At 36.4% G+C, this 14225-nt stretch overlaps 1 protein-coding gene across 3 annotated transcripts in view; it reads left to right on the top strand.

The window, feature by feature from the left end:
• LOC137249715 (transcription factor Adf-1-like) overlaps window positions 1–14225 on the top strand; it is a 59709-nt gene that overhangs the window by 40111 nt on the left and 5373 nt on the right. The window contains exon 2 of one of the 3 annotated variants that reach the window (XM_067781491.1): window positions 136–1137. The exons of the other annotated variants lie outside the window; for them this stretch is intronic. Within the exon in view, the coding sequence (XP_067637592.1) occupies window positions 136–884 (749 nt within the window). The 3' untranslated portion in view covers window positions 885–1137. Of the gene's footprint in view, window positions 1–135; window positions 1138–14225 lie in introns of those variants that run through there. 3 annotated transcript variants of the gene reach the window in all.

The raw sequence follows: 14225 nt of genomic DNA, 5'->3' as shown, positions 1-14225 counted from the left end.
AGGTATTTATGATAAATCCCTGAAGAATGTTGATGTCGTGCTGCCAGAGAAAGTATTCGGTGCTCCTTTATGTGCCATATTTTATCTGTGTAATAAGTATTTTAATATGTGTTTATTTATTCTTGAACTTTTTAGCAAAAGCTTTGAAAAAGAAATGGAAAAATTTTCGCACAATATTTGCGAGAAAATTAAGGGAAATGAAGTATGGTATGAAGGAATCAAAGCAGCAACACTACTTATTTAATTACATGACATTTTTAATACCATATTTGAAAAAAAACTATGACCCACCTGCATCAATAAAGGGCTCCAACTTAAACAACATTTTAGCAGACGCGGCAGTGGATGATGAAAACGAAATGCATTCAAATTATTATACGGAAGAGGACAACATTACACAAGAAAGCGAAGATCCAATTTATTATGAAGAAGATGATGATACAAAGTCGATGAATACATCGCTTCAAAAAACTAAAAGATCATATAACTCAGAAGAAGGGGATGAAGAACAGAACGACACGGGTCTAAATAAGTCGATGGATACATGGCATCAGAAAATTAAAACATCATATGACTCAGAAGAAGAGGATGAAGAACAGAACGACACGGGTCTAAATAAGTCGATGGATACATCGCATCAGAAAATTAAAAGATCATATGACTTAGAAGTAGAGTACGAAGTACAGAACGACACAGGTCTAAACAATGCTGTTAACCATAAGCGCACTAAACGTTCAGAATTTGAGGATGCGAGTAATCCCAAAAAACACTTTTTGTTAAGCTTGTTGCCAGATCTCGACGAAATGACAAACTCACAAATGCGACAGTTTAAAATGAAAGTTATAGTGCTTGTTGAAGACATTTTAAAGGATGCCTCGACATAACTCACATACTGTTAATTTAGTTTTAGGTTTTACCTCATATATGTATGTTTATGTTGTACTTTTAAAACATAGTTTTAAAAAATAAAATTTATACCACTGAAGTCGTTTGTAATATCAAAGTGAATAAATTTTTTGTTGCGTTTGATTTTGCTATTGATGATCAATCACAAATCACCTACCCAGATTGCGCATTCACGAGTTCAAAATTGCTTCGTTCTGCGCATCTACGTCACACTTGACTGCTTGAGCGAATGAAAGAAATAGAGAAAAGACAAGAGCTAAAGGAAAATGACGTAAAAATCAGGGCTGCAACCGCCTCGAAAATCGAAGCGGTTCGGTTCAGTGGTTCGAACCACTCAGGCAAAACTTAAACCGGTTCGCGGCTACCTCTGAACCGCCGAACCGGTTCGGTTCAACTGTTTCAAACGTTTAATACTAAGTTTTGATAGTATGCAAAATTTGAAATTCGTCACTTGGGATCTGTGTGCAACCAACCATCGATATGTACCTACTAAGCATACAAATGAAATACAGTTATTTAGATCAAATCCATGTATGTATTTATTTATAAAACTTATCAAAACGGTTTGTGGATTATTATAAAATGTAAGGAACGAAAATGGTAGAATGCATGACTGTACCTATAGGGAGTATTAACAACGCATATATTCTGCGCATAAGGAAGTAGTCGTATTTTTAAGACAAGAAAAACTATTCAATTAGCTGCTTTCAATATACATATTAAGCATACCTACTAAATTTTAAATGTGAGATTACCACACAAACTAAAATATATTCATGAAAATGTAAATGTCTTCTTTGCTTTTCTTAGGCATTAAGCTTATAAATGTTGATATACGGTTATGTGAAAAATAATATGGCCTCCCTTTAAAACGGCATTGTTTCCAAATTATGTTTATTTATTAGTTTTTAATAATTCAAATTTAAAATATCGTTCTAACTATAACATAAACTATATGTATATATACATTTCAAAGCTTACACAAAGCTCCCAACAATTAATCAAATTTTCATCAGTTTTCCAGACTTATTAAAAATTTTCAAAAAATTCCTGAGTGTGCAGTTTTGTAGCTCATCTAGATGTAGTGTAATAATGTGCAAGTTTCAAGAGGGTGTTCGCATTTTTTTCCATACACCGCATGAACAAAATTTGTTTTTTTATGGAAGATATGGGCAACACCCTCGGGGAAAAAATTTAAAAAATTAACAGTAATTCTCATCTACTCGAAACTTGCACACTATTAAACTACAATTGAATGAGCTTCAAGACTGCACATTCAGAAATTTTCTAAAAAATGTTAATAAAAAGTTTCGAAAATTGATAAAATTTAACTATATAATAATATTTTTATAATCATACATATGTGGTTTGTGTTATAGTTCTGACTATGTTATAAATGAAAAAAGAACAAGTAAGGAAGGTTAAGTTCGGGTGTAACCGAACATTACATACCCAGTTGAGAGCTCTGGTGACAACATAAGGGAAAATAACCATGTAGGAAAATGAACCGAGGGAAACCCTGGAATGTGTTTGTATGACATGTGTATCAAATGAAAGGCATTAAAGAGTATTTTATGAGGGAGTGGGCCATAGTTCTATAGGTGGATGCCGTTTCGAAATATCGCTATATAGGTGGACCAGGGGTGACTCTAGAATGTGTTTGTACGATATGGGTATCAAATTAAAGGTATTAATGAGGGTTTTAAAAGGGAGTGGTGGTTGTTGTATAGGTGGTCGCATTTTCGAGATATCGCCATAAAGGTGGACCAGGGGTGACCCTAGAATTTGTTTGTACAATATGGGTATCAAATGAAAGGTGTTAATGAGAGTTTTAAAAGGGAGTGGTGTGAAGGCGTTTTCCAGATATCGACCAAAATGTGGACCAGGGTGACCCAGAACATCATTTGTTGGATACCGCTAATTTATTTATATATGTAATACCTGTCAAGATTTTAAGGGTTTTTTATTTCGCCCTGCAGAACTTTTTCATTTTCTTCTACTTAATATGGTAGGTGTCACAACCATTTTATAAAGTTTTTTCTAAAGTTATATTTCGCGTCAATAAAACAATCCAATTACCTTACCATGTTTCATCCCTTTTTTCGTATTTGGTATAGAATTATGGCATTTTTTTAATTTTTCGTAATTTTCGATATCGAAAAAGTGGGCGTGGTCATAGTCGGATTTCGTTCATTTTTCATACCAAGATAAAGTGAGTTCAAGTAAGCACGTGAACTAAGTTCATTAAAGATATGTCGATTTTTGCTCAAGTTATCGTGTTAACGGCAATGCGGAAAGACAGACGGACGACTGTGTATAAAAACTGGGCGGGGCATCAACCGATTTCGCCCCTTTTCACAGAAAACAGTTAACGTCATAAAATCTATGCCCCTACCAAATTTAAAAAGGATTGGTTAATTTTTGTTCGACTTATGGCGTTAAAAGTATCCTAGACAAATTAAATGAAAAAGGGCGGAGCCACGCCCATTTTGAAATTTTCTTTTATTTTTGTATTTTGTTGCACCATATCATTATTGGAGTTGAATGTTGACATAATTTACTTATATACTGTAAAGATATTAAATTTTTTGTTAAAATTTTACTTTAAAAAAATTTTTTTTTTAAAGTGGGCGTGGTCCTTCTCCGATTTTGCAAATTTTTATTAAGCGTACATATAGTAATAGGAGTAACGTTCCTGCCAAATTTCATCATGATATCTTCAACGACTGCCAAATTACAGCTTGCAAAAGTTTTAAATTACCTTCTTTTAAAAGTGGGCGGTGCCACGTCCATTGTCCAAAATTTTACTAATTTTCTATTCTGCGTCATAAATTCAACTCATCTACCAAGTTTCGTCGCTTTAGCTGTCTTCTGTAATGAATTATCGCACTTTTTCGGTTTTTCGAAATTTTCGATATCGAAAAATTGGGCGTGGTTATAGTCCGATATCGTTCATTTTAAATAGCGATCTGAGATGAGTGCTCAGGAACCTACATACCAAATTTCATCAAGATACCTCAAAATTTACTCAAGTTATCGTGTTAACGGACGGACGGACGGACGGACATGGCTCAATCAAATTTTTTTTCGATCCTGATTATTTTGATATATGGAAGTCTATATCTATCTCGATTCCTTTATATATGTACAACCAACCGTTATCCAATCAAACTTAATATACTCTGTGAGCTCTGCTCAACTGAGTATAAAAAGCTCAACTCATTATGTAAATTTGTTTATTTTTTCACAAGCTTTTGACCACAAGCGCAAATAGTAGACGCTATTACTATCATCGAGAAAAAAATGTATGCAATTTTATCTTAGAGTTGTATTTTCAAGCAAAGTGGTGAATTAAAAAAGTTAAGTGATTTTTGTTGAAACTTTATTTTAAACCGAACCGAACCATTTTCTTTGAGTGGTTATCGGTTCGGTTTTTGGAGTTAAGAAAAAAAGCGGTTTGGTTCATGAACCGGTTCGGTTCGAACCGGTATGCAACCCTGGTAAAAATTGCCCATAAAACACAGCTGATCTAATGTTTACATGCGCAATGAGCAATCTTCTCTTGTGTGATTTGTGATGATCAATAGTTTGTCAACATTAAATTTGTCGAACGAAGGAAAAGTAATATCACATTTACACTGCACCAAAGTTTGATTTCGGACGAAAGAATACCAATGCAGCTCGAACACAACTATACCCTTATAAAAGGCTTTATCGCATCAAAATAGCGATAAACTAAAAAAAATCGCAATGTTCATAATCGCATAATACTGACTGCCTCTCCCATATACGCCAAGGTATTAATGATTGATTAGTACAGGTAATAATAAATCTAGTATTGAGTTCGGTAAGTATTAAATTGGGAAGTCCAGAGATACTCATAGCTTCGAAATTTTAGATTTTTGAGTTAGCTCCCTATTTATCTAGTTGTACGATATGTGCATTAAAATGTTTTTTGGTTCCCCCGTAAAATTTTAAATTTGCTGGTAAGAGCATCCTGTGATTTACAACGAGATTGACTGAATTTTTGTATGTGTGCGTGTCGGGTATTTGACGCTTGCCCCGCGACTATCAAATAAAAAGCCATCGATCAACATTTGCATCATAGTGTACAAGTACAAGTGTGTTGACTTATCTGTCAAGCATTCTGACAGGCACTCGCTGGATTCGGAATGACAGCGAATTCAAAATGGATACCATTACCGAATGCTCCGAATGATTGAAAAATTGAAAAAGTCCATACGATTGGTAGTCAAAAATGTTGTCGTTGAGACTAAAAATGCGACTCTAGACCTGAGATTTCCATCAGGTGAGCGAGGCTGTTTGTAGTTTTGACGTTTATCGCTTAGTGAACACACTTGGTATAGGTACACTATGATTTGCATTGAGAAACCGTAGCGTTCGGACCCGAATATGTCGTCATCGGATGATGATTTCTTTTACTTGCAACTACAGCAGTTTTATTAAATAATAAAAAAATTAATAAACATTTTATTATATAATAATAAAAGCTTTACATTCCATAAAGCTTGTACACAGTGATAATTTTAAATACATTTTAATGTGAATTGCTGTTCTTCCGCGCATTTGTTCATTTTGAATGTCGATACAAACTAAATACAACACAGCCGTTTTGTCAATCATACCCCGCGACTATCAAATAAGCAAGCGTCAAATGAAAAAATCATAAATTTTTGATTTTCATCAACGTATAGCCGACAACAAATACGTGTGTCACGAAGCAATCCAACTGCACTAACAACACAAAATTCAGTCAATCTGATTGTAAATCGCAGGAGGCTCTAAGGGCCTAATGGAATCAAAAATCGGCTGTTGTTTAATGTTTTATAAAAAATTAGAAAATAAATATGATCTTGCTCAAAGAGGTACCCCTGTATCGTATTTCAAGCGAATCACACCATAAATTAGAATTTTATTTGTTTAGAAGATTGAGCTAAATGAGGACTTTAATGTAGAAAAGTTTACTTATTATTTCATTAACCCTCTATGTAAAATTTGTATAAGATATGGATAAATAATTGAGCCGTTCCTGCCTGCAATGTATTTACCATAGCGGAATGATACAGGTGGCAGCATGGTGACATACCTACAAACATAAATAAAAATTCCATGTACTTTGTTTTTGTAAATTCGATGGACAAATGTCAAAATCGTACTGCGTCGGAAGTTGACGTATCAAATCAAATAAAAAAGGTTTATAATCAGCTGTTCCGTGCTGCCACCTTGTATCGTTGCGCCATGGTATTTACTGTACGAGATAACAGAGCCATTTGTCATACTGAAGCTTATGTAATATGTCTTTGTAGCTTTTGCAATATGACAAATGCCTCTACGATTGTGGATAAATCAAGTGAAATATCTTATCCGTCAACTGTCTGACAGTATGTTCTATATGACTACTTTTTCTCATTTTGACAGCGTTTTGACAGGGTGTTCAATATGGCGGCGCATAGGGCCAGTCATGGGGCAACGATAGAAGGTGGCAGCACGGGACAGCTGATTATACACTTTTTATACCTTTCATGAACATGAAATGGTATATTAGGGGGACTCATGTAACCGTATAAATGCCTTATAAAGTGTGTAAACGTATAAATTTATCTAGTTTACGCACGAGCTGTCAAATTTTGTATGAAAAATCATTTACACAATTTGTATAAATTTACGCGCACATTTCATTGTGTAAACGCGATAAACTCAAAGGAATGCAACCTTGCAGACATTACAGCAGGCATTTTCATCAGAAATCTCCAACATCAGCAAGTAATTTACAAGAATATCTTAGTAAAGACGTTTTAGTTTTGATTTTTCACTTAATCTTGGTATTTTTTAATTTGTATAACAATCAAAAAATTTTTTTTGGAAATAATACAGCTGAAAAACAATCAAGTTTATCAAGAGTATTACTAGGTGCGTTCATATAACCGCGTGTGTAAATGGATATAATTTTACACCTTATAAGTTTATATGCTATCATGAGTCCCCCTATTAACTTTGGTCCGATGTTTGTAACCTTGAGAAATATAGAAGATAGACTCACCATTAAGTATACCGAATTGATCAGGGCGACGAACTGAGTTGATATAGCCATGTCCGTCTGTCTGTTTGAACGCAAACTAGTCCCTCAAATTTTGAGATATCTCCCATACAACCGATCGTTCAGATAAGACGATTTTGGTCATTCCTGCCGCAATTAAGAAAGTATAAAAGTAAGACTCGGTGATATATATTTTAATATATCATAGAAGATTTTCTGAAAAAATCACTTTGATCGGAGCTATATATAGTTATATCCCATACAACCGTTCGTTCAGATTGAAAGATTTTTGGCCATTTATCCCTTAATTTAGAAACTATAAACATGAAACTCGGTGATATATATTTTAATATATTGTAACGAATGTTAGCAGCACTGAGCGATGCTATCGTCTCTAAGCCGATGCTAACCAGTGACGTGAATGCACATCAATAATTCAATCATTATGTATCTACATAAACGAAACAATAACTGCGTCTACATATATGTACCATGTACGTATACGAGCAGCGGAGCGGCAATGCACAAACACATGCATATATCTTATCTGAGTTGTCACCAGAAAGTATGCAATATTTGTGCAAGTATTACTCACACAAACACGCGCATGGGCTATGAGAGAAGCTATAAAAATTGTGCATCTGTAGTTATAGCTGAGAAATTTATAGCTGATAACTAAGTAGTAAGTTCTGGAAATAGAAGCGCCTAGAAATATGCGAGCGAGAAATCACAGAGTATAAAAGGCAGCAACAGTAGAGGCACGACAATCAGTTTGATTTAAGACGCTATATGGCGAGCAATAGTAGTGTTATTTATTGTGAAGTGCTTTAATAAGGGCCATTTTGCATTATTGAATAGTGGAGTTATTTATTCAACAATTTAGTGATTCGAACTTAGCAGAGGATTGCAAATAAGAGGATTTGCAAGTAAATTCGTTACAATTGGTGTCAGAAGAGGAATTGTTGAATAAATTCCAGAGGACAACAAGGACATGGCAAAGTTCAGTGAATTGAAGATCCAGCAACTAAAGAAGGAGTTGGAAGCCCGTGGATTGAATACAAGCGGCGTTAAACTCGAACTTCAGGCACGGCTACGAGAGGCAATGGAAGCAGAAGGAATTGATGTGGACGAGTATGTTTTTTATCCTGATGAGGACGAGACAACAACAAAAATTGAAGAGAAAAATGAAACACCGCAGACAATGGCGAACACAGACCTGAACATGATATTGGTTGCAATATCGGCACAAATGTCCGAAATGTCATCACAAATATCTACCAACATGTCATCACAATTGGAAGAACAGAAAACGTATATGCCATCACAGATGGAATCCCAAGAGACACGAATAACATCGAAGATTGAAGCACAGGAAACACAAATTTCTTCACAACTTGAAGAACAGAAGACGTATATGGTATCCCAACTGGAATCGCAGGAAACCCGTATAACATCACAATTGGAAGAACAGAAGACATATTTGGCATCTCAACTGGAAGCGCAAGAGGCACGTATATCTGAAATGTCGGCACAAATTTCGGAACAGGTATCATCGCAGCTCTTTGTGAAACTGGAAGAGCAGGATGCAAAAATTTTACAACTCGAGGACAAAATTGATGCCGAAATAGAAGCGTTAAAAGGTCGTATGGAGCAGTTACAACTAAACCGGCCAGCTGTTTCAGCGAGTAATCCAAAGGTAAAAACACCATCCTTTGACGGTTCTGTCCCTTTCCAGGTATTTAAGCTACAGTTTGAGAAGACCGCAGCAGTGAACAACTGGAATGCGGAAGATAAAGTTGCTGCACTGTTCGTGGCATTGAAAGGGCCAGCAGCGGAAATCCTACAGACGATTCCCGAAGAAGAGCGAAACAATTATGAAGCATTGATGGCTGCTGTAGAACGACGTTACGGAACTGAGCATAGGAGACAGATATACCAAATGGAGTTGCTGAACCGCTTCCAGAGGCCTGGTGAAACATTACAAGAGTTTGCGTCGGACATTGAAAGGCTAGCACATTTAGCGAATGCGGACGCACCCGTGGAATACACTGAAAGGGTAAAGATTCAGAGCTTTATAAATGGCATACGGGACGTCGAAACAAAGCGAGCTACATACGCAAACCCAAAGCCAACATTCGCAGAAACGGTGTCACAAGCTCTGATTCAGGAAACAGCGTCGCTTCTGTGTAAGCCAGTTTTCAAAGCACGCCGTGTGGAAGTAGAAAGGACAGAGTGGGTAGAAACAATTTTGGAAGCACTGAAGGGATCTCAACAGAAGAATGCCGGAGTTATTAAATGTTTCAAGTGCGGCAACCCAGGTCACATTGCACGTCATTGCGATCTTGGTCCTAATAGTTCCAACAATGTGGGTGGCCATAAACGCAAAGCTGGAGGAGATGAGCAAGAGCGAGTAAGAGGTAGAGAGCTAGACCCGGCTATTGAATGTCCTGTGATATCTGTGTCGCAAATTGGAAGGAAATCAAGCAGTCTTACCGTCAGAGGGAATGTGGATGGCAAGGAGCGTGTACTGACTGTAGATACGGGCGCATCTCATTCCTTGATCCGATCTGATTTGGTTAACAGGAAAGTAAAGCGGTTACCTGGAGCAAGGCTGCGTACGGTCACTGGCGAGTATAATCAAGTCCAGGGAGAAGTAATATGTGAAGTCTTAATTGGGAAGGTCATGGTTTTACACAAATTCCTTGTGGCGGAGATTGTCGATGAAGTTATATTGAGAGTGGATTTCTTGGTTGACCATGACATCAAGATCGATATGCAGAAAAGGGCGATGCATTATAAGAACCAGGATGTGCCAATTAACTTCAGTTTGGAAAAAGGTTTCAGCTGTAATCGAGTACTGGTGGAGAAAAGTCGACAAAGGCCACGAAAGTCAAAGGTAAAGGTTGATGAAATGAAAGGGCCAAATAAAGCAAAATCAAAAGTACCTGCGAGAGAAACACTGGCATTGACAAAACCTAAAAGACGCAGGAAAACGAAGTTACGAATTTCCGAGAAAGAATGCGAGGGCAAGTTCAAGCCGGAGCGCACTACTGTTGTGAAACGGGGGAACGATACTGATTATGCGAAGCCAATCCGTCAAGCGCAAGCTCTACGAAATAGTTCATTGGCCAAGCAACAGAGTGCGAGGGAACGATCCAGGATAATGAGTATTAAGATGAAACACAGGTACGACAAGGAAGATAATTTGGAAGGTTTCCGGGAGGGAGATTTGGTACTGTTATACAACCCTCACCGCCGGAAAGGTGTTCCATCCAAATTTCGCTGCAGTTGGGAAGGCCCATACAAGGTTGTGAAGAAGATCAGTGATACCATCTACCGCATACAAAGCATTGAGAAACCACGGAGTAGAAGAGTGGTACATTTGGCGATGCTAGCCGCGTCTAGATCGAGAGATTTGTCTGATCGGGACGATCAGACTTAGGTGGAGGGCAGTGTAACGAATGTTAGCAGCACTGAGCGATGCTATCGTCTCTAAGCCGATGCTAACGAGTGACGTGAATGCACATCAATAATTCAATCATTATGTATCTACATAAACGAAACAATAACTGCGTCTACATATATGTACCATGTACGTATACGAGCAGCGGAGCGGCAATGCACAAACACATGCATATATCTTATCTGAGTTGTCACCAGAAAGTATGCAATATTTGTGCAAGTATTACTCACACAAACACGCGCATGGGCTATGAGAGAAGCTATAAAAATTGTGCATCTGTAGTTATAGCTGAGAAATTTATAGCTGATAACTAAGTAGTAAGTTCTGGAAATAGAAGCGCCTAGAAATATGCGAGCGAGAAATCACAGAGTATAAAAGGCAGCAACAGTAGAGGCATGACAATCAGTTTAATTTAAGACGCTATCTGGCGAGCAATAGTAGTGTTATTTATTGTGAAGTACTTTAATAAGGGCCATTTTGCATTATTGAATAGTGGAGTTATTTATTCAACAATTTAGTGATTCGAACTTAGCAGAGGATTGCAAATAAGAGGATTTGCAAGTAAATTCGTTACAATATCATAGAAGATTTTCTGAAAAAATCACTTTGATCGAAGCTATAAATAGTATATATCCCATACAACCGATCGTTCAGGTAGAAAGATTTTTGGCAATTTCTCCCTTAATTTCCAATATAAAAACGTGAAACTTGGTGATATATATTCTAATATATCATAGAACATTTCATGAACAAATCATTTCGATCGGAGCTATATATAATATATATCCCATACAACCGATCGTTCAGATAGAAAGATTTTTAGCCATTTCTCCCTTAATTTAGAAAGTATAAACATGAAACTCGGTGATATATATTTTAATATATCATAGAAGATTTTCTGAAAAAATCACTTTGATCGGAGCTATATATAGTTATATCCCATACAACCGATCGCTCAGATCGAAAGATTTTTAGCCATTTCTCCCTTAATTTAGAAAGTATAAACATGAAACTCGGTGATATATATTTTAATATATCATAGAAGATTTTCTGAAAAAATCACTTTGATCGAAGCTATATATAGGATATATCCCATACAACCGATCGTTCAGGTAGAAAGATTTTTGGCAATTTCTCCTTTAATTTCCAATATAAAAACGTTAAACTTGGTGACATTTATTCTAATATATCATAGACGATTTCCTGCAAAACTCACTTTGATCGGAGCTATATATATATAGTATATACCTATCCCATACAACCGATCGTTCAGATAAGAAGATTTTGGTCATTCCTGCCGCAATTTAGAAAGTATAAACGTGAAACTCGGTGATATAGATTCTAATATATCATAGAAGATATCCTGAAAAACTCACTTTGATCGGAGCTATATATAGTATATATCCCAAACAACCGATTATTCAGATAGAAACATTTTTGGCAATTTCTCCCTTAATTTCCAATATAAAAACGTGAAACTTGGTGATATATATTCTAATATATCATAGAAGATTTCCTGTAAAAATCATTTCGATGGGAGCTATATATAATATATATCCCATACAACTGATCAGATAAGGGGGTTTTTTGCCATTTTTTATTTTATATATATCTTAACAATCGTTTAGGTATGTACATCTATCTGTTCACTATATATTTCTTATCTTATACATCCCATTATTTGGAGATTACGAACGGGATAAGATTATTGTTCAGCCCCATTCATGAAAGGTATGAAGTCTTCGGCACAGCCGAAGACAGTCCCGTCCTTACTTGTTTTATTTGATTTGATACATCAACTTCCGGCGCAGTACGATCTTGACATTTGTCCATCGAATTTATAAAAACAAAGTACATGCATTTTTATTTATGTTTGTAGGTATGTCACCATGCTGCCACCTCGTATCGTTCTGCCATGGGGCCAGTTATCTTCAGCGGTTGATAGAAAGAGATACAGAATGAGAAAGCGATAGTCAAATAAAAATCAGGTGATCTATTCTATTTGTAATTTTGACGTCTATGCAGAAGCTGTCACACTTGTTTTATCCACAATGGCCTCTACTCTCACTTTATTTCCTCAACCTTCCTCTATTTTTCTTCATCTACTTCCCTTCTTTTACTTCCTATTCTCTATTCTTATTTTCATTTCCCACCTCCACTTTATTTACTTACCTCACCTTATCTATTTTTCTTCCTCTACCCTAACTTTCTCCCCCTCTCCAGTAAGCACTTCTATCTCCTTTTTCTCTACCTATGGATTTTCGTAAAACTCACTTTTTCTCTCGCTCTTTCTTTTAACCATCGCATTGTTGAAATCCTCACTAACACATCAAATTTGGTAACCATATTTTGAAAACACATTCTAGGGCAAGCGTGCTCTACATTTGCGTCTATATCTCAGAAATTCGTTAATATATCGATATAAAATCCACTTACAAAACATCTACCACCTTGAGTTATAAAGTTACCAACAGATTTTGCATACGTTTTTATATATAATATTTACCTTCTTCATATATTTACGTGCCTAATTAATAAATTCCAGCAAATCTTCGACCCTAGTCCACTAGCCGGAAAGAATAAAAAAATTAATACAGGGCAGATCTTCTCTTCCAATTTGTGTCGTGCTCCTTTTTAATTTTTACCCACAAATTGGCGGGCCGGAAAGAATGGGTCCCAAATATTAAACTTGTCGAAGAGGAACTCCTATATTAAATTTTAAGAAAATCGCACCACAAATAAGTTTTTCGAATAGGTCGGCCACTGGTCCACTTCCCGTAAAGAAAAATTTGTCGTTTATCTAGTCAAGAAAGTACCCCGTAACCAAATTTCAAGCAATTCGGAAATTTGTTGGATTAAGTCGGCCACTGTTCCACTTCCCGTAAAGAAAAGTGTCTCAAACATCAAATAGATAGACAAATCTCAAGCAAATCGCAACATTTTTCCTTTTTATTTTAATAGGTTGGTCCTTGGTTCACTTTTCGGAATCAAAAGTTTCTCAAATATTGACTTGGTCAAAACATCATCTTTGAAATTCAGCGAAGAATCACTCCTGCCAATAAATGCTACTTTGGACGAGGCCTGGCAGTGTTCGAGAGAAAAGTTCTTTGAAAGACATAGTGCAGCGAATTGAAACACAGCGGCTACGCTGACCAGGGCATGATATGCGAATGAAAGATGATGCTCTGGCTAAAAAAGTATTTTTATCAGAACCCGCCTATGGAAGCAGAATAAGACGGCGGCCCCACTCCGCTAAATTATTATTTTTTGTAATAGGTCGGTCCCTGGATCCCTTCCCAGAAAGATAAGAAGGAAAGCGGACCAACTTGTGAATCTATGCCATCATCAAATTCCTTTCAACACACACACACACAATATTTGATCAAATTCAGTCCAGTCGGTTAGGAGGAGTTCAGTCAAAAACGCACGTACAGAAGAAATATATATACTAATAGCGTTTTCTTTTCTGAAACAAATTGTTGCCTATGTAAATGGTAAAGCCTTAATAGAGTTACTCCTACCCCAGAAAATTTTGAACATTTATAGTGCATGTAAAGAACAGAAATGGCTAGCCTGCATTTTCTTCGCCTAAAAATATGTGAAGTTACGAAAATAAATTGTCACGATCAGCTAGTTTAGCAGAGTTGCACTGCCACACCGCCATTTTATGCAGGGTAAAAGTGTAACGCTTTTGCGTTGCGAGCAGGCAACAATTTTCACAAAAGAACGGAATACCCCGTAAAGGCGTTACCTGCTTTTTAGAACAGAACAAAATATATTTACATTCCTTGCGCGGCG

The sequence above is a fragment of the Eurosta solidaginis genome, chromosome 4 (genome assembly GCF_040869045.1).
Source record: "Eurosta solidaginis isolate ZX-2024a chromosome 4, ASM4086904v1, whole genome shotgun sequence".
Classification (NCBI taxonomy): Eukaryota; Metazoa; Arthropoda; class Insecta; order Diptera; family Tephritidae; genus Eurosta; species Eurosta solidaginis.
The sequence above is the reverse complement of the archived record's forward strand: the minus strand, read 5'-3'. Positions and strand labels throughout refer to the sequence as shown.